The sequence below is a fragment of the Podarcis muralis genome, chromosome 5 (genome assembly GCF_964188315.1).
Source record: "Podarcis muralis chromosome 5, rPodMur119.hap1.1, whole genome shotgun sequence".
NCBI lineage: Eukaryota > Metazoa > Chordata > Lepidosauria > Squamata > Lacertidae > Podarcis > Podarcis muralis.
Genome location: NC_135659.1, coordinates 60940394 through 60963765, shown reverse-complemented (window position 1 = coordinate 60963765; position 23372 = coordinate 60940394). Strand labels below are relative to the sequence as shown.

General features: G+C 45.4%; 1 protein-coding gene across 2 annotated transcripts in view; it reads right to left on the bottom strand.

The window, feature by feature from the left end:
* The window catches only part of TMCC2 (transmembrane and coiled-coil domain family 2), a 93085-nt gene that overhangs the window by 63389 nt on the left and 6324 nt on the right, over positions 1–23372 (bottom strand). For both annotated transcript variants that reach the window (XM_028734310.2, XM_028734311.2), the window contains exon 3: positions 4705–5226. In XM_028734310.2, the coding sequence (XP_028590143.2) occupies positions 4705–5226 (522 nt within the window). The remainder of the gene's footprint in view (positions 1–4704; positions 5227–23372) is intronic.

The following is a 23372-nucleotide window of genomic DNA, read 5'->3' as shown; positions in this document are numbered from 1 at the left end:
CCTTTGGCAGGCTGAAAAAGAAAACCCCTGAGTATTCCACCCACTGCCCTTACTAACAAGTCACAATGAAGTACTGATGGCTGTGTGGTCCAATGCTCTCACCCAAGGCATCTACTTTTTGGCCTATTTATGAAAAGGTAGTTCCCCTGCCACCTATGAAATATTGTCTCTCATTTGATTGTGTGTGTGTGCATTTGTGCATGCGCACGCATCAGTACACATGTGACTGTACCTCTTTTGCACAGTGCAGGTGCTGTAACTATGTACATATGATCAAAACAACAATAAAGGTCTAAGCGTATGTCAGGTAAGCATATAAGCAGCAGCCAGTTACCCCACCATACACTAATGTGTACAGACACCCACACATACACACAATAAATTTATACACTATAAATCAGAGAGAGCAGCAGAAGGGGATTTGGGATGCCAGAGGAGTGTTTGGGGGTGAGGCACTCTTGATACTGCCATCATTTTAAAAAAGAAGCCAAGTCTCAACAGCAGAGTTCTCATATGTCACAGGTACAGCAACAGGACCCAGACTTCAGAATGGTCTAAAAATAATGTGAGGGATTGGAATTCACCCAACACTATCCCAGCCCCCCTTCAATGTACATTTCCATCTGGCAAATGTGCAAGGGGCAATGCTTGCATGATCTTCCAAGCAATGTTCAAGATCCTGTCTTATGAGAAGCAGCTGTATCCATGACCTCCACTTTGATTACTACTTGCAGTTGCTTGATAGGAAATATTGTCTACAGAGCAACAAACAGTGCATGTACAGAGCGACAAGAAAATACCAAGACTTCAGTATGGAATTAGCCTGATCCCGCTGACCCCAAAGGAACCAGGCAATTTATTGTTCTCCTAGCGGAAAGGTCTTAGCAGCTGCAAAAGCCCTTACTTAGGATTTGCAAAGCTCCTCACAAACTCCCCCAAATCCCCTCACTGAAAATATTCACAGTCACATCCGCCACCTTCATTTCACCCAGAGACGTGCCCAGGCATCTTCCAGGCACCCAAAACAACACGTTTGCTCAGTAAAGATGGGCTGCTTACGCAGCATTAAAATTCAGCTCACAGGTATGGGTAATTGCTGTTTCATATCTCTCAGTGTTGTTCTGGCCAAAAGAGAAACTTTGCAAAGATGCTCAGGATAGCTTGGCTTTATGGCTGTCGAGCCCATGCAGAAGTGAGAGGGGGGCTCAGCCAGGTACACTTGCCCTGGGACTTGGAGGGCCAAGCTGATTGGGGGGCCCTGCCAGGGACTGGGTACCTTTTTGTTTGAGTTTATGACTTTATTCTATTCCAACTCTGGATCTCAGGCAAGCTGTGCATGGGCCTGGTGGTTAAGCTTGTCCCATTGGAATCCTTGTCCCATTGGAAGTTCTCAACTAACTCCATGACAAGAGCTCAGCTCCAAGCTCTAAGCCCCAGAGCAAGACCTTGTCTAACCAGATTCTCAGTAAGGTCATGTGCGACATTATTTAATACTGTGATTCTTAGGCAGGAAGATAAGGACAGGAGATAATTTTGCTACTGTTAGAAATGGTAAACATTTTGAGATTTCTGTTCCTGAACCTGCAGAAAAAAATTGGAGTCTTCGTCTTATGCACATAAAATGGGACAAGAATGGGACAAGAAAGATCTAGGGCTTTCTGGTGCACTCTTTTTTAGGGGGTTTGTCTTTTGGTACCAGGTTACATGTCACAATGGGCTGACGCTATACACTGTTAATTCAGTTAATTCTGTAATTGCATATTTTAAATATTTTTACTTTATTTTAATCATAGTGTTCAGTGGTAGTGGTAATGTTGTCAACATCTATATAAAGGGGGAAGTTAATTAGAGCAGTGCCAAATGTTTCGTGATTACTGGCTTGGAAACTGCTTTCACAGAGACAGAAAAAACCCTGCAAATGGTTCAAATATTCAGTTTTTTAAAATCCTGTGCCTTCCATTGTTTCTGCTACTGCTTCATAGTTATCAAAAAAGTCATATGGGCAATCACAGCCAATCAGGGATCACATAATGAGAGGGATGATGCGGTAGCATTATTCAGCCAATCAGTTTTAACTACATGAAATCATCACTAAGGCAAAATGAAGATGATCCAGAGCAAGACCAAAGCTTCCTGAATTTGTGAGTTTGCAGCAATCACAAAAAAACCTGCTGAAAGAATCAGAATCAGGCACTACCTGCAACAACAGCTGTCAAGGCCAGGCAGAAAACTTTTGAGATCTCTCTCTCTCTCTCTGTGTGTGTGTGTGTGTGTGTGTATGTTTGTACAGGGGTCAGCAAACATTTTCAGCAGGGGACCGGACCAATGTCCCTCAGACCTTGTGGGGGCCATACTATATTTTGGAGGGGGGAAATGAACAAATTCCTATGTCCCACAAATAACCCAGAGATGCATTTTAAATAAAAGCACACATTCTACTCATGTAAAAACACGCTGATTCCCATCCGCGGACCAGATTTCGAAGGCGATTGGGCCGGATCCAGCCCCCAGGCCTTAGTTTGCCTACCCATGGTGTAGAACAACTGCTAAAGTTGTTGCTCCCACTCCAAGTTGGTCTTGACTTGAATTTTCATTAAATGACCAGATTCTGAAAACCCACAGCTATAATGATATCATCCACTTTCAGCAGATGACAAAGATTTCATGGACTTACTGGATATCATTCTAGGTCATCAAATGGCAGCATGACTGACCATGATGCCAACTAGTGAGGTCATTCATAAAGCAAGCCTACTGCAAGGAAGGAAGGAAGCATAATGCTAAAAATAGACAACATGAAAACCAGCAAGTAGGAAACAATGTAGGACATGCAATGTTCCTTTGTAGGCCTGCAAGTCCACATCCATAGATTAAGCAGTTGCCCTGATGTCTGACATTAACAGCATAGTCACAATGTGCTACAAGAGTGGGCAATCTGTGATCGCTACATCCTTCCTGATAACAGCCAGCCCAATCTATGTGGAAATACAGAAACAGACTCACATAAATGAATGTCCATGCATTAAATGCCCTCCACATAGAAAGCTAGGTATCATGGAGGATTCTAGTTTACCCTTCTCCCTAATATGCTATTTTTCTTTGTGCAAGGAATTAGCATTAAATGGTGCAGTCTAGATATAGGGCAACTGCCTAGGCTCAGAATCCAAGTCAACTGTTCACCATTCTCAGCTGTTCTTTTTTCATTCAATGAAGGTAAGACTCTGCATCCAGGGACTCACTGTCATAGCAGCCTTGGTGCCAGGATGGAGAATCTGTGGCCCTCTAGAATTCAATGTTTCTCAAACTTGGGTCTGCAACTGTTGTTGGACTACAACTCCCATCATCCCTGATCATTGACCATGCCAACTGGGGCTGATGGGAGATGGAATGCAACAACATCTGGAGGGCCAAATGGTCCCCATCCCTGTCTTAGTGGAATACTGAATAATCAACATAGAAATCTAAAATTCTGTGGTCACAATAAATGTGAATTTTGCAGGGAGAGGTCTGAAGTGCTATGCAGACTAGAATCCAGTCTTTTTTAGATAATCTACAGTAGGCACAGGCAGAAGGTAGATTGGGATCTACTGGTAGTTTTCTAGGTGATTTGTAGTAGATTGAGAAAAAACATTTATGACTCCCAACTGTTTAACAACAAATCAACTTTTCCTACCTAAATTGGGCGGCTGCAATGAAAATCCGCTAATAAGCAAAAGTGGATTTTGCCCTAAAGGACTGTGAGCTCAATTCAGATCTGGTACCAAAAATAAATTCCTAGTCTCAGGAGGCGCTCAGAGGCATAGAATTCCAACTATGTCTTTTGCAGCTGGTTCTGACTAGTAAATTGTGGGGTTTGGCTAAAAAACAAAGCTCATCCTACAGCCCTGAACTCTGCCCACCCTAATCTAGGGAATGACAGAACTTTTCACACTCTGTTAATGAAAGGACAGGCAAGCAGACATATGGAGATAATTGGCAATACCATAATAATTTCAGAAGGCTAATTTGTAGCAATGCTGGCCAAGCTCAGCTAACTAAGGTTTAGCCTTTTGATATGAATTCCACCCGATTTATTTTAGGTGCATCTGATGGATGCTGCATCTCTCTTTAGCATGGAGGAGCTTCTGGTGATAAATTTTATTTAGTTTTCATTTAAAGCTGGACCTATGTAATTTGCACTTGCTGAAACAACATGAAAACCAAAACACTGCCATCCATCAAAATTAGCAGTTCTCCAAAGTATGTCATGCAGCCCTCCAGCCAAGAAACATATACAAAATGCATTCTATGAGGTAAAATTGCCCAGCAAAAATGGGTATATTAGGCAAAACTGCACACACACAAATGTGTATGTTTGGAGAAATTCACACTAAAATGCTGCTGAATTTTCATGAAGACAAAAAAAAAATATCACAAACTGATGTGGAAGTGTGAACTAAAAATTAGAAAAATGAAAACCCAAAGAACCTGAAATTGACAGATTCACCCATTCCTATGTGCTTCTCACAAACCCCACAGGTGGCACCAAGCAACCCTGCCAAGTTAGATAAACCTTGTTAGATAAAGACAGATGTTGAAACTCACTGGATTCCAGGGCCTTGAATTCCCTATCAAAGAGGCGGGCAACAGGAACATAGAATACTATGAAGTGAAATGGGTTTCCCAGTTACTGGACACCTCATACTTCTGGACCTTCAGTCTTACCTTGTCAGCGAGGCAGTCAGACTCTTCTGCCAGGAGGTATACGGTCCCACCCTCGGCCATAAGGAGAGCGGTGTCAGTGGTGGATGAAGATCTTGGCCGGCCTTGGTGTTGGTGCAGTATTGCTGTCAGGCTGCTATCTTGGGGGGCCTTGCGGACAAGGTGCGGGCTGATTTTCTGGGGTTCCAGGGAGCCACTCTTGGCTCGCCGACTGCCGCTGTGCAAGCTGGTTCCCCTCTTGATGGAAGGACGGGAGCGGATCTGCTGCAACACCCTGTTGAAGGCAGTGGGCCGAGCCGGAAGATCGTGGAGAGACATGGCATAGGAGACACGGTGCATCTCAGGGGAACGTTCTTTTTCGTCTGGGGAGTCGTGGTCAGACATGCCATGGTGCTGCTGGTGCTGCTGCTGCTGTGATGACTCCTGGGAGTTATGGTGCTCCCGTTCCCGGGACCGTCTGCGGCTATGGAAAAGATGCTTAAGGCCATGGCCAAACATAGATCCCTCAGACAGCTGTTGTATCTTCTGCATGGAGAAGAGAGACAAAAGCATTGGGAGCACAGGGGCTACACAGGGCTTCTCTTACATAACACAGACGGCACAGAACACAGATGGAAAAATTAGCTCGCAATATTGCCACAATCCTGCAGCTGCATCTTCTGTTGTTACGAACTGGTGTAGCGTTTTTGAAGTCCAGGCTCACCCACACATAACAATCTGGAGTACAATATTTTGCATTTCATGACCATGAACCTAGGGATCCAGCACTCTCAGCATTGATTAACCCCTAGGGTTCCACCACCACCACCATTTGTCACAATGCACCACCAGTACACACTTATACACACTTACTGCTCCCCCATGCCTCCCAAAAGATCCCACGTCAGCTAGCATCCAGCAAGAACCATTGTCAGAGCACTTTTGCCAGGGCAGGAGGCAATGGATGTGAGCAATGTAGGGTAAGCATTATGATGGTTGTACAATATCTAGCGACTGGAAGGCTGAGAGATCACATTGATACCATTTAATAGCACAGTGACAATTGTGATAATGTTGTGTGTGTGCCCCCCCTCCCCGAGACATATTTCTTAAGGGGTGGAAAGGGTGCTAAACATCAGGATTATTCATCATTCCTATGCAACAATCAAAGCCTGGCATAGTACGCCCTATCCATTGTCACAACTGGATGTTTTAAAGGTGATCACTATATTGCATTAAGATCTGCAGCAGAGGTGGAGAAGTTTTGCGGCCCTCCAAATGTTGCTGGGCTACAGCTCCCACTATCCCCGAACACTGGCCATCCTAGCAGGGGCTAATGGGAATACAGCATCATCTGGAGGGCCACAGGTTCTTTGCCCCTGACCTGCACCCTAACCGTGACTGGTGTGGCAGGTGTCCTATGGTCGCTTCCACACTTTTTGCTGACAACTCTTCAATTTGCAAAAGCATTCTGCATAGCAGGTGCTTTTCTTCCTGGCCTTTTAAATATGCTTTAACAAGATATACTCCCTCCCAACTGAACCTGCCAGCTATAGATATTAACTCCTGCCCCTTTGTCCTGCAAACTCTCTTTTTAAGGAGTCCCGTGAGGCGGCACAAGCTTTTGCCAAAGTCACAGCTTCACTAGACTGAGGGAGACAGAGAAGAAAGTCTAGAAGAGAGCTGGATGCTCTGCTGCTTTTGCCAAACCACAAGGCAAACTATGGTTACAGTTACTCAAGTCAAGCCTAACCAGATGCATCTTATAGAAGCTACAGGCAATGTAACCAAATTTCATGTATAAATGCAAAAGCAAACCATTGTTGTTGTTGTTTAGTCGTTTAGTCGTGTCCGACTCTTCGTGACCCCATGGACCAGAACACGCCAGGCACCTCTGTCCTCCACTACTTCCCGCAGTTTGGTCAAACTCATGCTGGTAACCTCGAAAACACTATCCAACCATCTCGTCCTCTGTCGCGCCCTTCTCCTTGTGCCCTCCATCTTTCCCAGCATCAGTGTCTTCTCCAGGGAGTCTTCTCTTCTCATGAGGTGGCCAAAGCTTCCTTCATTAAATCATCATTGAAAACGGAATAGGAGATTTTCCTTTCTTCAGAGTTTATGCGGCTTTAGTAGCTAAAAGTCTTGGCTGTGGCCCACTCGGGTTTCCTCCACAATCCAAGTAATATGAGACAGGAAAGAATGCCAGAACAAGGGGCAAAATGCTGGTCTTACACCCTGGATAGCCAATGTGGTGCCCTGCAGATGTTGTTGGACTGCAACTCCCATCATCCCTGACCATCGGCCTTGCTGGCTGAGGCTGATGGGATTTGTGGCCTAACAACATCTTGAGAGAATCAGATTTGGCTATTACAGTCATACCTCGGGATGAATACGCTTCTGGTTAGGCAAATTCGAGTTGCGCTCCACGGTGACCCGGAAGTAATGGAGCGCGTTACTTCCGGGTTTCGCCGTGCGCGCACACGCAGACCGTCAAAATGACGTCACGCGCATACGCCGAAGCGCCGAAATGTGACCTGCAGATGCGCGGACACGGATTACGTTCGCTTCGGGATGCGAACAGGGCTCCGGAAAGGATCACGTTTACATCCCGAGGTACCACTGTACTGTATTAAAATCTAGGCTACAAAAGTCCAAGGCATTTATCGCCTATGCAGCAAAAAATTTATATATATATATATATATATATATATATATATATATATGGGTGGGTGTGTATACACACACACACACACACACACACATATATATATATATATATATATATGTATGTATATATGTGTGTGTGTGTATAAAAGTTTGCTTATAAGGAGAACAAACTTCCTTTTGGGACATTGCTTCAAGCTGGAATGAAAGAGCCACATAAACTTTCCAAGGAAGCTGGAAGTCAGGAGCAGGAAAGTGTTGATCCTGCCATATCTTGCAACATATCAAAGCAATTAAACAACAGATTGTCCCCTAGAAAGACCGCTGGGTGGCAACTTGTGTCAGTTGCCATTTCAAATGAGCTTGTTGCTATTTTTGGAGCAGAGGACGAATTTCCCACCACATCATCCCATATCTGTGCGTGTTTAATCCATATGGTAAATAAGTGGATCTGTGGAAGAGAAGTGTGTGGTGGAGCCTGCTCCCAGCCTGCAACTCCCAGAACCTGGGCTGCTTCGAACCCATTCATTAGTCTGTGGTGCTTATGGGGCATGGTTTGGTTATGCATGGAATGTAGATAAAAGTTTTTCCTATGTACAGTGGTGCCTCGCAAGACGAAATTAATTCGTTCCGCAAGTCTCTTCGTCTTGCGAGTTTTTCGTCTTGCGATGCACGGTTTCCCATAGGAATGCATTGAAAATCAATTAATGCGTTCCTAGGGAAACCGCCTTCAGACCAGGTCCGGGGACAGTCTGTCCCCCGACCTCTTCTGAAGGCTGGGGGGGCCGAAAGTCTTTGCTCCCCCCGCCTGCATTCAAAAGCCCTCCGGGACAGCGGAGAAACGTGCTGCGTTTCTCCGCTCTCCCGGGAAGGCAGGCAGGGGGGAGCAAAGACTTTTGCCCCCCGCTGGCCTTCAGAAGAGGTCCAGGACCTCTTCTGAAGGCTGGTGGGGGGCAAAAGTCTTTGCTCCCCCCCTGCCTTCAAAAGATGTCCGCCCAGGGTTCGCGGACCTCTCCGCAAGCAGCGGCAGCGCTGCCGCAGCTTGCGGAAAGTTGCCGGCATGCCGAAGCCTGGGCGCGCTGAGATCAGCGCGCCCAGGCTTCGCGGCCCCGCCCCCGGCATCGGGGCATGGTCCCGATGGCGGGCGGCGGGGGGAGGCATTCCCGCCCGTCCACCGGCATCAGGGCATGGTCCCGATGGCGGGCGGTGGGGGGAGGCATTCCCGTCCGCCGCCCGGCATCGGGGCATGGTCCGGGGCTTTTAAATTGCCCCGGAACAGCGGAGAAGTCCCCCGCTGTCCCGGGGCTTTTTAAAATGCTGGCGGGCGACAGCGGAGGCTTCGCTCCCGCCCGCCAGCATTTTAAGATCGCCCCGGACAGCGGAGAAGTCCCCCGCTGTCCCGGGGCTTTTTAAAATGCTGGCGGGCGACAGCGGAGGCTTCGCTCCCGCCCGCCAGCATTTTAAGATCGCCCCGACAGCGGAGAAGTCCCCCGCTGTCCCGGGGCTTTTTAAAATGCTGGCGGGCGACAGCGGAGGCTTCGATCCCGCCCGCCAGCATTTTAAGATCGCCCCGACAGCGGAGAAGTCCCCCGCTGTCCCGGGGCTTTTTAAAATGCTGGCGGGCGACAGCAGAGGCTTTGCTCCCGCCCGCCAGCATTTTAAGATCGCCCCGACAGCGGAGAAGTTCCCCGCTGTCCCGGGGCTTTTTAAAATGCTGGCGGGCGACAGCGGAGGCTTCGCTCCCGCCCGCCAGCATTTTAAGATCGCCCCGACAGCGGAGAAGTTCCCCGCTGTCCCGGGGCTTTTTAAAATGCTGCTGGGCGACAGCGGAGGCTTCGCTCCCGCACGCCAGCATTTTAAGATCGCCCCGACAGCGGAGAAGTTCCCCGCTGTCCCGGGGCTTTTTAAAATGCTGCTGGGCGACAGCGGAGGCTTCGCTCCCGCACGCCAGCATTTTAAGATCGCCCCGACAGCGGAGAAGTTCCCCGCTGTCTCGGGGCTTTTTAAAATGCTGGCGGGCGACAGCGGAGGCTTCGCTCCCGCACGCCAGCATTTTAAGATCGCCCCGACAGCGGAGAAGTTCCCCACTGTCCCGGGGCTTTTTAAAATGCTGGCGGGCGACAGCGGAGGCTTCGCTCCCGCCCGCCAGCATTTTAAGATCGCCCCGACAGCGGAGAAGTCCCCCGCTGTCCCGGGGCTTTTTAAAATGCTGGCGGGCGACAGCGGAGGCTTCGATCCCGCCCGCCAGCATTTTAAGATTGCCCCGACAGCGGAGAAGTCCCCCGCTGTCCCGGGGCTTTTTAAAATGCTGGCGGGCGACAGCGGAGGCTTCGATCCCGCCCGCCAGCATTTTAAGATCGCCCCGGACAGCGGAGAAGTCCCCCGCTGTCCCGGGGCTTTTTAAAATGCTGGCGGGCGACAGCGGAGGCGCTTCCCCGCTGTCCCGGAGATTTCCCTATGGGCTTTCGTCTTGCGAAGGAAGCCCATAGGGAACTTCGTCTTGCGAAGCGCCTCCAAAACGGAAAACCCTTTTGTCTAGCGGGTTTTCCGTCTTGCGAGGCGTTCGTCTTGCGGGGTACCACTGTATTGAACAAGGATCCCTAGGGGATGAAATAAAAGGTATTTCCAATCCATGTTACATGTTGTCCATGGTCATAAAAGAAAGGACTTACCTAATGTTAGTGGATGCAAACATAATTAAAAGATTATGTTTTTCATAAACAAACTATGTGGGAAATTTTCTATTTTCATTTGTATGCATCTCTAATTATGGGATCAGATCTCCTGAAGGATGACAACAAGGACATTCTGTACATTCTGCTCTCCCAGGAGAACATGGTATTTGGCCATACATTACTTCTTATCTTGTTTTATTTTTCTTGCAGAAAGATTAACCTGTAATGCTCTTTCATTATTAATAAACCAGACTGAGCTTGGTTATGTGAAATCATTAATATGTAACAAGCCCAACAATGCTGAGTTCTTTTGAAAAACATGACAAACGGTGACCCTACAGGAGCTGCAGTTTGAAGAGCATTTAGAAAAGTGATCTAAGCAGCCCACTGACAAGGAGTCTGCATCAGCACTCTCTTCTAATTAAATTAATGATTTTGTATTGGGAAAACAGCTGAAAATTCAAAAGTCCACTGCTGGTGCAAGAATAGCAGCTGACCTGAGACCAGGGCTTTCTTGTGGGATCAGGGCCACCATGCAGGTGAAACTTGGCATGAGAAGTGCAAGCTTCCATCACATTCCATCAAAGCAAACAGAACGAAGCCCCTGAAGCAGAAACAACTGGGCCCAATTCTAATAAAAGAGCAGCATATTCACCTCCAAGGATCTCACATTCAGTGCAGCCTATGCACTGGTTAAAAAAACTCTTGGAGAGATGTCAGGCTGCAGGCCCGAGGCCTTCCCTTTCAAAGCCTTTTAAACCACAGAGCCTAGGGCTTGCTGATCAGAAGGTCAGCGGTTCGAATCCCCGTGACGGGGTGAGCTCCTGTTGCTCGGTCCCTGCTCCTGCCAACCTAGCAGTTCGAAAGCACGTCACAGTGCAAGTAGATAAACAGGTACCACTCCGGCAGGAAGGTAAACGGCATTTCTGTGCACAGCTCTGGTTCACATAAGCGGCTTAGTCATGCTGGCCACATGACCCAGAAGCTGTATGCTGGCTCCCTCGGCCAGTAAAGCGAGATGAGCGCTGCGACCCCAGAGTCGTCCGCAACTGAACTTAACAGTTAGGGGTCCCTTTACCTTTACTAACTTTCAAAAAGGGGGTGGATTTAGATGTCAAGGCACTGTTGAAAAAAATTGCTCCTCTGGACGTCACCTTGCTTTTTCAAGGCTTGTGTGCTCCATGTCACAACAGGGGCACGACATGGGGCAAGTGGTAGGGAACAAATATCTAATAAATCCAAACCAGACCACAAAGGATCTTCAGCCCACCTGTGTTCTGGTTTGCCTATGAATGCAAAACTCATCTTGCCACAAAGCTATCCACCATATAGCAGATCAGACTATTGGTCCATCTTGCCTAGTAATGCTTATTCTGACTGGCAATAGCTCTCTACAGTCTCAGACGGAGGTCTTTTCTAATGACCAGCTATGTGGTCCTCCTAACTAGACATGTTAAGGACTTAGTCTGGGTCAGTTCTTTCTGCACAGTCCCACCCAGGGACTTCCTCTCTCAGGAGCCTCTCCCTCCTTGGATTTTTTTTTTTTTGGGGGGGTGGCTTATCTATTTGTTAATAAAAGCATTTATACAAAACATCAGTAGGGCAATCATTAAAATGACTGGCTAATCAAGAGACATTTTAAACAACTGAATAGGCCTGTCTGCTTTTTTAAAAGTCTTCTAGAGATGCCTGAAAGCCAAAGGTGAGAATGCCTGCCAAATGACTGCAGGAGGAGTACTGTATTCCACAACAGGGAACTAGTGACACTACATGCCTGATAGCCACTTGAGGCCAGTTGGGCTTCTGGAACACACGGCACAACTAACAGCACTCCTCTGGATGATCTCAAGAATTCTGCTGGGAAATAAGGGCTCAGGAAGTGCTTAAGAGCCTGGACTCGTTTTTCAGCCCTTTGCATACCAACACAAGAACCTTGAACCTTCCATGTTTTTTGCATTCTCTATGCCTGAACCCTATTTTAAGCTCCACTGAAGTATCAGAGAAGGGGCAGAAACATTCATTTCCCAAACATCAACTTGATCTCATGGTTCCTGGAAGCCTCACATCAGCACCCCACGGTTTAATCAAAAGTGAAGAACATTTAATGTGTAGTTTTCTGCAAACTAGCCTCAAGTCACTCAACTCCCACTAGTACCCAAATCATTAGGCCTCCTTTCTTCTCATTAAAAGTTAGGAATAATTTACTAGCCACTAAAGTTGCACAGGTGAAGGGCAAAGAGGTTCAAGCTTTCCTCATCAGCCAACAGACTTTAAGAATCAGAACGTCTTACTGATTTTCACCTGTGAAAAGGATTACCAGAAAGAAAGGGGGGGAAATCCTACTGTATTGAATTGCTGCTTTGGGCCATCATGATTTAAAGTTTATTCTATTTATAGAGTCTCTATGGAAACGGAGCGCACGTAAGGTAGAAAAGAACTATAAAACCCACAGATTTCTGCATCATGGTACAGAATGGATTTAGATTCTTCGTTTGCCCTTTAAAAAAAGGCTCATGGGAACCAAAATGCCTGGTTCCCACATTTTAAAAATAACCATTAAAAAAAACATTTTTTAAAAAAGAGGCTGGGGAAGGAAAAATAGGCTGTTTTCACAGCATCACGCCATGCCTTGCGTTCTCTCCATGTTTCCTTTTGGGAGAAAATGGACAGATGACAACTGACATAACCAGACCATGCAAATGTACGCTGGCAAATTATTCTGACCTATGGATTTCTCAAAAGAAAGTAAGAAAAGCCCTGCACAGTCAGGCCAAATGTCTGCCAAGCCTAACATCCTGTGTGTCCTACTTCACAGTTCTCTGTCTGGTCCAAGACTGCATTCACGCAGCAATTTATTTCATTTCCCTGACATTTCCCAAGCAGGTAATTTCCACATTAGATTTGAGCTTTCACACAATGTAAAAGCCACTCCCAAAAAACTAACAGAATATAGCGCATGTTAACCTTCATTTCTGTGCTATTTGATTCCAGGAAAAAAATCAATGTGCAGCCCCCTTACCCTAGAAAACTGTGGTAGTAAAGTGATGGAATTTGGAACAGTATACCAGCATACAGTTATTTCCTGCTGTTTTCATGTGGAAACAGAATCAGGCACGAGCATTGCCCAATGACATCTATTGCTGTGTCAAGCCACACCCACTGGTATGAACAAAATATAGGGCAACACGTCAGTCAAAAAACCCCACTTCCATAGCATAACAGGTACTGCAGTGTGAAAGGGACGTCAGAAAATAGGACATAAGTCCTAGCGTTACAATCAGGAAAACTAGCGCCAGATTCCCCACATCCAAATGCACCCAAAGTCCAGTTATCTTTCTCCATAAAAAGAGAGAGGAGCAGGAGCCTTAAAGCTGCTCACTGACAACACATAGACAGCAAAACTGAGTAGGCACAAAGAGGGCACTGGCTTTAGGCTTCTCTACCATAGTGAGATATCCAATCATAGAACTGTAGAGTTGGAAGGGATCCCAAGGGCCATCTAGTCCAAACCCATGCAATGCAAGAATCTTTTTGCCCAACGTGGAACTCGAACCCACAACCCTGAGATGTATAGTATTTCTGTTTAAATGATGGCCATTTTTTCCACATTTGCACACACATATAAATTAGGATAGGGGATTGTATGCAGATCTGTGACCTCTTTTTTCCTTTCTCTGTTTTTGTCTGTTTGTTTGACAAGCATGAGCAGTCATTCTACTGCTTCCCAAAGTGGCCAGCTAACTATTACTCGGAAGCTCATAAGTAGACCATGAAAGCAGCAGGCCTCACCTGATGTTCGTTCCCAGCAACTGATATTTCTTGGCATACTGCTTCTGAACATAGAGGGTCTGGGAGATCAGCAGAGCAGCACGAGAACCTGCCAATTGGTTCCACTGGCGTGGCAGCTAAGGTGTTGGACTAGGATCTGGGAGACCAAGGGTTAAATCCCCACTCAACCGCGAAGGGCCAGTGACCTTGGGCCAGTCATTGCCTCTCTGCAGAATTTAATTTACAGGGTGGTTGTAAGAATAAAATGGGGAGGAAGAAAGTCATGCATGATCACCCTGAAGCTCCTTGAAGGAAAAGTGGGAATATAAATGTAATAGGTATAGAAATAAATAAAAGACCTGCTCTTCACCAGAACATACAAAAGTCCAATACCATTGGTTGAATCAAATACAGTCACTGCATGAATGGAAGAGATTTAGAGGAGCAGTGGGGAGGAGAGTAAGAGGAAGTCCAAGTGCATGATGCAAAGTTGCTTTGCGAGTGCAATGACTTAGTTGGATGCAACTTAATTAAAGCAATGATTTAAAATAAAATAAAAACCACCACCCATCACCTCAAAACAATAATTACATGCCACACATTACAAGGAGGACATGATAATGATAGTATGCCTCTGAACCTCATGTGGCAAGAGTGCTATTGCACAAGGAACTTACTTATGGGCCTCCCAGAGGCATCTGTTTAGCCACTGTGAGAACAGAGGGCTGGACTAGATAGGCATTTGACCTGATCTAGCACAGCACTTTTTGTGTTAATATAATTAACCCCAAGCCTTGATATATAATAAAACTGCATCCTGTTCAATCATGTTTGTATTAACTTGCCAATCTTAACCTGAGTGAGTCAATAACAGCCTTCAAAGCATGAAACGTGACTCATTTTCCAAACAATGCAAATGAAAATTTTAGACAAATTACCAATGCGCACTGCTAGTGACAAAAGTGTAGGAGTCTATTTCCATGTATTGCACATATACACAGAGATATTTTACATATATGTAGAAGCAGACACCTAAACCTTCCATCCCTTTGGATAATCTAATTTATTGTTCTGGCTAAACAACTGACCTAATTAAAAATAATACAGTGTTACCTTGGGATACATACGCTTCAGGTTACATACGCTTCAGGTTACAGACTCCGCTAACCCAGAAATAGTACCTCGGGTTAAGAACTTTGCTTCAGGATGAGAACAGAAACCGTGCTCCACCGACAGAGCAGTGGCAGGAGGCCCCATTAGCTAAAGTGGTGCTTCAGGTTAAGAACAGTTTCTGGTTAAGGACGAATTAAGTACTTAACCCGAGGTATCACTGTAAGCATGAGTTTGACCAAACTGTGGGAGGCAGTGGAAGACAGGAGTGCCTGGCCCATGGGGACTCTTCTGGTCCATGGGGTCACGAAGAGTCGGACACGACTAAACGACTAAACAACAACAATCACTGTAATTGTAAAATGGACTTCAAGGTACATATTTAAATCCGTTTTTATTGGAACAGCTTGCAGGGCTTGCTCTCAAGGTACTGAGGCCCAAACTCATGATAACTTTTGACATGGTAAAGTCACTGTGAAGTGATTTTATGGCAGCAATTTCATGGTTTATGTGTGTACACTCTCATGTAACAACAGCAAATAATTATAATGGCAAAGCAGAAAAATTCAAAAGGCAGAATTTGACCCAGCCTAGTGAATACTGATTTTTACCACTGGGGGGCAGACAAACAAAATACTGCATTTATGACATGAAACTGACATTGGTAAATAATGATAAAGATGATGGTGGTGGTGTTTGTTCCGGGTAATTACCACATCAAAAGAAAGATTCCGGCCATAGATACAACCTTCAGTTCAAAAAAATCACTGTTTCAGTAAGCCCCTCCCCCATGACTTAAAGGTGAAAGCACTTTGCCGTTCCTGTACAAACGAGAGTCTTGGTTGCAAAGAAAATATATATATATATATATATATATATATATATATATATATATATATTTAAATTAATAACCCATCTTTAATCCCAAAGCTGTCCTTTTCCCCCTTTTTTTATCTCAACAACAACCCTATGAGGTAGATCAGTAGAAATAGAGGTAGAGGTTGTGGTTGGTCCAAAGTCTCACAGCAAGCTTCATGACTGGGTGGAGATTTGAACCCTGGCCTCTCAACTTCTAATCCAGCACTTTAACCACTACACCACACTGGGCCCAAATGTAGCTAACATGAGTCCTAGAAAAGTCCCACCGAACCCAATGCGACAAGTCAGTTGCAACTAACTCAAGACCCACAGCTTCCAATGGAACTTAGTCAAGACAAGTGGGACCTGTCACAAAATGTTTCATTGTGGAGTGCTCCTGTTCAAAGTGCCAGCCAGCCAGCCAGCCAGCCATTATTATTATTGGAATCAGCCAACATTTGCTTTGCAAATGGCAGGTGGCTGGCATAGAATGACTGTTGCTCAAATCCAGGACAGACAGACAGAAGCTAAAGTGAAGTTATGCTGCAGAAGAGGGCACAGATTCATCTATGTTACAAATGCAGTCTGAGAATATTATCTTATTCAGCAAACCCATTCCGCCAGGGAAAGGGCTCTAGCCTTCACAACAGGGCTCTCCCCTTCTCCTCCTGCTGCATGCCCCCTACACCTCACCCAAATCTCCTCTGGAGGGTAGAGAGGCACCGCACCATAGCTGCAAGCTGCAGAACCATGAAAGCACACATACACAAAACTGTCCACGTAATTCTATGTGAAAAAGGACGTGTAGCACCACCAGCTAGGAATGGCAAGCCTATCCCAGTTTGTATGTTCTCCTGTCAGTTATTGCTTCTCATGGATAACTCCTCCATTTGGCTTGAAGTCTACACGCTGGTGCCTGCTTTGGACCAGTGTGATACACTTAATAAGGTAAAGGGACCCCTGACCATTAGGTCCAGTTGTGGCCAACTCTGGGGTTGCGGCGCTCATCTCGCTTTATTGGCTGAGGGAGCCGGCATACAGCTTCCGGGTCATGTGGCCAGCATGACTAAGCCGCTTCTGGCGAACCAGAGCAGTGCACGGAAACATCGTTTACCTTCCTGCCGAAGCAGTACCTATTTATCTACTTGCACTGGTATGCCTTCGAACTGCTAGGTTGGCAGGAGCAGGGACCAAGCAACAGGAGCTCACCCCGTCGCAGGGATTCGAACCGCTGACCTTCTGATTGGTAAGTCCTAGGCTCTGTGGTTTAACCCACAGCGCCATCTGCGTCCCTTACACATCACCAAAAAAAGAAGAAATGAATAATCAAAAAAGAGGTCATAGATCTGAATAAAATTTCCATATGCTAATTTATATGCCTAGATGCAACAAACACTACAATTTAAACAGTAATGCAACACATTTCACCATAGTGGGCTAGACTGTGTGCAGATGACCTGTGTTCTTGCTTAGTCGGCCCTCTATGTGCTCACTGTGGGTGGGGAACCTCAGGGCCCCTGCTCGCTCTCCCTGCAGTGATTCTCTTTCTTTAAGCCAGACTTCAGGCCAACTGAACAGTTTATAACCAGTATGAGGTTGGCCACAGTAATGGAAGCAAAATCAAATGTGACCTGAAATGGTGCGTGTGTCTGTGCTCGCACGCATGCCTTCCTTTATCCTCCTTAAATGTCACCTCAAACAGAAATAAAAGAAACTGCACACATCTGCCATCTGAAGTCCTGAGGAATTGTGACCTTTATATCTAATTAATTTACTTGTTTAACTCAAACAAATCCACTTGGAAAAACTGGTTTTTCAAGATCTATGTGCTATTCCCCCTGAAAGGTTATTAAACATCACTGAACATTTACATGTCTCGAAATCCCACATACAGGTTTAGCAAAGTATTGTTTAAGGATTATTTATGTAATGTAATTTTTGCCCACGTGATCTCATGTAAGTGACCCCAAGGCAGGGTGTAGTAAAATATTAAACCATAACATGAATATAAAAGACCATCAAACTAGCATCCGGTACAACACAGTATCATAATCGTGATTATGGCACAATTCTGGGTGAGCACCACACCAAGTGCAGGAGGCAAGAAGAAAGAGTTGCCAGCAAGCATGAAGTGTTGCAAAGGGTCCACTTACAAACACTATGTTATCATAAGGGCGGCATAATGATAAAGTTATAGAGCACAACACTCCATGCACCAAATGTTTGAGCATGCAAGAAAAGGACTGAAACCCACAGTAGAAAACCAGACAGTGGCTGATAAATGATTTTACAGGGCAGTCACTAATCATGTCATTCCAGAGCCCAAGCTGGTGCTGTTCATGCTGCCTGACAGCAAATATATTCAGGTAACCCGTAGGGGACTTGGCTCACCTTGACAATGACCTTCTAAGACTGAAAGGCAATAGCTTATTCTCCCGCTGGACACACATTTCAAGCATACTATGCAAGAGCTCTGACACTGGACATACTAATCTTCACGGGTAAAAAAGGGCAAATGTCACATCCACCCACTCCAGCTATCCCACAAGGCGAGACATTAATGTCTCCTGACAGAAGTAGGCTTCTAATCTTCAGAGACGTCAAACCCTGAAACAGTCTCTCCAGAATGGTGCCAGAGACAAAGACGGTAAACGGTTTTAAAACTAAGCTGAACACAGTTAACTATAGGTATTCAATACTGCATTTTAATTTAGAGCTATCCAAGTACCATTCTGGGGATGATTTTCCTTTGCTATCCCTTCAGGTTTTGAAGTGCACAGCAGAGCAGGGAAAGGAGATCACCTATTTTCACAAGGCAAGGTTAGGAAATTTGTTCGCACATTTGTGCCAAATTCACAATATATTTGCAAGCTGATGGACTGCTGATAATTAACATAACCTGCATATTATTTTAACCAACATGGCAGATGCCAAATTGCAGATGGTGAAAAGACTGCATTTCTGCAACATTCTATTTCAAAATCAAACCACTCAAATGTGAAAAAGGTTAAGTCAGCTTCTGCAAAATCTTTGTGGAAACTGAAAATGTATAATGATACATTGAGTTCCCTTTTAGTCCACTGCAAGCCCTTCAGCATTTTGGTTTTTACCATCTGGTATATAATTTTTATTGCTGCAACAAGAGGACTAGAAACCTGCTACTTTTGTTTCCAAATGGAAGTTGGGCTTCTTGTGGGGTGCAAAACAAAATACTTATATATGTAATTATGTTAAAAAGCTTTGGCTTCAGGCCTTGTTCCTTGTTCTTTGGCTTCTAGTTCCTGGTTCTAGTCTTCCTACCATGCAGTGTTGAACCTTGCTTGAACTTCCTGTGATGTTGACATTGGACTCTTGCATGATTCTGTCATGTTTGAACCTAGACTAAATCTCTGTGTTTGAGCTTAATGTCTTTGAAACATACTGCATCTGCAACCCTGCCCTCATTGGCGAGTCCTTTGGTGAAAGTTCGTATCTCCTGCAATTGGGACCCTACACCTGCAGCATGACATCCTGCTTCACCGTCATCCCAACAAAAATCCCACCCCCGCTCGCCAATGCTTCTATTAGGCCCAGAAAAAAGCTTCCATTGGTACCAATGGGACTTGCTAATGGTGCATTTAGCATCCTGTCTAATGTGGCTCTCAGTTCCCACCTCAACAGTGTCAGGAAACAGGATGAACAGCTATACTGCTACTATGCTGAAGAGTTGTCTGAGCCCATGATTTAACTGCAGGGGAGATTTTCCCAACACAAAGTTTAAGCACTCAGCTTGCAAAGAATTATGACAGCACCTTACAATGCAAAACATTCATAGTTATGTAAAAGAACAGGACCTATACACAGTCACGCTTAGATAAGGAAAGCAATGCTGTTCTCACTCTGGGCTTGGAAGGAGCCTGACTTGCACTTCATCAAGGACTAAATTATATTCTGTTACACTCAGCAAAATGTGCAAGAGAAGAATACACCCGAAACACACACACAAAATCTGCTAGCTTAAAACATTCAGGTCTTCATTTATTACAAAGACAGAATGCCTGTAAACACAAGAAAAAGAAAAATGAGACCCAAGGCTGTCATTTACTAAGTTTTCACTCAGAAGACTGCACTAAATCTTTATAAAGAAAAAACACAGTGATGGTTGGTGTGCTAGAGTTTGGGCATCGATTGCCTAAGGCAGAGGTAGGGAACCCATCTCCCTCCAGATGTTTCTGGAATACAACTCCATTTATGACCATCGGAAGTGAGGAGAGCATTGGGTCCCAACCTGTGCCACCCCGCCAGCTGCTACTGCAGAAGGTCCCATGTACAACCTCTGGCATTTCCTATTCAAGCGGATCAGATAGCAGGTGGCAAGAAAGGCTCTGGTGTGAGATGCTGGGGGAATGATGCTGGTAGCCAGAGGAGACAGTGGTGGGCTGGATAGATGGATAGTCTGGCCTGGTATAAGGCAGCTTCCTATGAAAATTACGATGGTCACTGCCACTGGGCATCAGCCAAGAGGAAGGAGGATCATAACAGAAGGAAACACAAGGTTACAGAGACACAGGGGCTGCTATGTCAGCATAGTGTGGAAGGGAGCCTGCAGCCCACAACCAAACATCATGCAACCCATAGCATCATCCAGCTCTTCAGAGTAATGGAAGGGAGTGAGGAAGCAGAGAGAGATGGGGTGACACAGAGGAAGATCAAGGGATAACAGAGAGAGCGATGCAATATCATGCACTTCTACTACTTTTGGCTGCCGTTCCACTCTCCATCAGATGTGTGCCCACCTGCAGTTCCAACTCCTGGTTGCCTTTTCCAATGAGTTAATGGACCTTCATAGGAAAAAGGTCCTCCATCTTTTCTTTAAATTATCCCCACCCCTAGCAAAATTAGCAGGCATGTAAAAATGGGAATATTTGTTTGCTTTCTAGAAGCACCTTGCCTCAAGCTGGCAACAAAGGTTCACTTTGTGGAATCGCTCAATGCTTCATGCCCAGCTCTTCACTCTAAGGATTCTGCAAGGTGCATCTTTTTAGTTGCAGAAATCCCAAATGAACTTGTGGCCTGCTATTAGCAATGTGTTTTTAATCTCTGGAAGTTGCTACTGGGGAAAATTGGGATATGTCACTACATCTAGCAAAATTAGCAGGCATGTAAAAATGGGAATATTTGTTTGCTTTCTAGAAGCACCTTGCCTCAAGCTGGCAACAAAGGTTCACTTTGTGGAATCGCTCAATGCTTCATGCCCAGCTCTTCACTCTAAGGATTCTGCAAGGTGCATCTTTTTAGTTGCAGAAATCCCAAATGAACTTGTGGCCTGCTATTAGCAATGTGTTTTTAATCTCTGGAAGTTGCTACTGGGGAAAATTGGGATATGTCACTACATCTGGGAGAAGATTGCCAAAAAATCATATTGAAAGCAGATCAGTAAAAGCTTGGCCAGCAGTTAGAAACCAATTCTCCATAGGACTTTCAATTCTCCCTTTAGTAAAGTGAAGGGGTGTGTATTTATTTATGACACTGAATTTATTATGAACTCAGGCATCCTGTTGCTGAGCTTATAACTGCTGCCCATCCAATCTTAGGCAGAATTAGGTCATCCATCTGCTGTTGTGTCTTGCCAGGACTTTTTCCTAGTCCACTTCTGCTCTAAAAGGCTTGCTCATCACCAGATGATTTGAACTTTTATTTGGATAAAGGTATGTACGCAACCCTGCACTCTTTCTTCCCCAGTCACAGGAGAACAGATTCTTTCCTGCTAAGGATCCAGCAGAACATTAAAGTCTGAATGTTCTGCAACAAAGAGGGTGCATATTTTTACAACAGCACCTTTGTTATTAAATTAACAGATCAAACCCAGCTTTAGCCAATGAGGTGAATGTGGGGTTATTGATACAATGCTGAAATAGAGAGGTCTATGAATGAAGAGACATCACCTTACCAACAAAGGTCCATATAGTTAAAGCCATGGTTTTCCCAGTAGTGATGTATGGAAGTGAGAGCTGGACCATAAAGAAGGCTGATCGCCGAAGAATTGATGCTTTTGAATTATGGTGCTGGAGGAGACTCTTGAGAGTCCCATGGACTGCAAGAAGATCAAACGCATCCATTCTTAAGGAAATCAGACCTGAGTGCTCACTGGAAGGACAGATCGTGAAGTTGATGATCCAATACTTTGGCCACCTCATGAGAAGAGAAGACTCCCTGGAAAAGACCCTGATGTTGGGAAAGATGGAGGGCACAAGGAGAAGGGGACGACAGAGGATGAAATGGTTGGATAGTGTTCTCGAAGCTACAAACATGAGCCTGACCAAACTGCGGAAGGCAGTGGAAGACAGGAGTGCCTGGCGTGCTCTGGTCCATGGAGTCACGAAGAGTCGGACACGACTAAACGACTAAACAACAACAACAATGAATGAAGGTCCAGGTTCAGTTCCCAAAATGTCAATTAAAAGGGCACCCGGGCAGATTTTAACAAAAGGAGTTGTATGAATGAGTCTTCATGGGATTCCACTTTTGGAGAAAATGGATGCATGAATAGTCCCATGCTTCTGCTTTCCAGTGCAAAGTTTAATATGCTGAAAGCAGACCTATGCATCTCTTGAATGCTGGCATGTGGATTTTAAGTGCTTTGCTGGTCATGAGGTTTGGGCAAGTGCCTTATCCTGCCACCCCCTGGAGCTGGCTGCATGGAGGGAGACTTGTCAGTCCTGTCCACTTCTGCAGCACACGCATCTCAAAATGCAAGCTATAACTTGCGGCAGAAAGTAGGAATGCAGACTTACTTGTTCACTCTCATCATTGTGAGTTGTAAAACAGGGATGGGGAACCTATGGCCCTCCAAAAGTTGCTGGAGTACAATCACCATCATCATTGACCTTTGGCTATTCTGGCTGATTGGAGCTGAACAACATCTGGAGAGGCACAGTTTCACCATCCCTATTATAAAGTGTTAAACAGCCGTGTGTCAGACTTCTTTCCATTCTTTCCCACTGTTACCTATTCTGATCCAAGTGGTTCCCAAACTCCCCCCCCCCCCAGACCACTTGAAAGTTGCTGAATAACCACTTAATGATTTTTCTGCCTGTGATAGCATTTATAATCCACCATGCTAAATGCTGCATGGTTTTTAAGTGTATTGCTTCTTTTATTTCTTATATTGTATTACGGTTTGAATTAATTAAAAACCAATATGGATATTCAGTGGAATGGATGTGCTCTCTCCCATCTTCAACCACAAATCTACAGACATGGACCACCTGAGTGAAGCTCTTGGACCACTGGTGATCTATGGGCTGCGGTTTGAGAACCCCTGAAATAGATGATAAATAACATGGGCAACAAGACAGAACCCTGTGGGATACAGGGGGACAGAGCAGAAGTCCCACAATGCACCCTCTGGTTGAAGTCTTGAAGGCAGGAGTCAAACCACCGAAACTCCCCCCCCCCCCGCCGCCCAATGTCCCAATCAACTGAGCCCCTCCAGATGGATACCGTAGTGAATGGTATTAAAAGACACCAAGCTGGTCTAGGAGAATCAACAGGGTAGCATACCTCCTGCCTCTCAATAAAGTTAATCAATAAGGCCATCCAAGGCTCTTTCAGTATCAAATTCAAGCCTCAAACCAG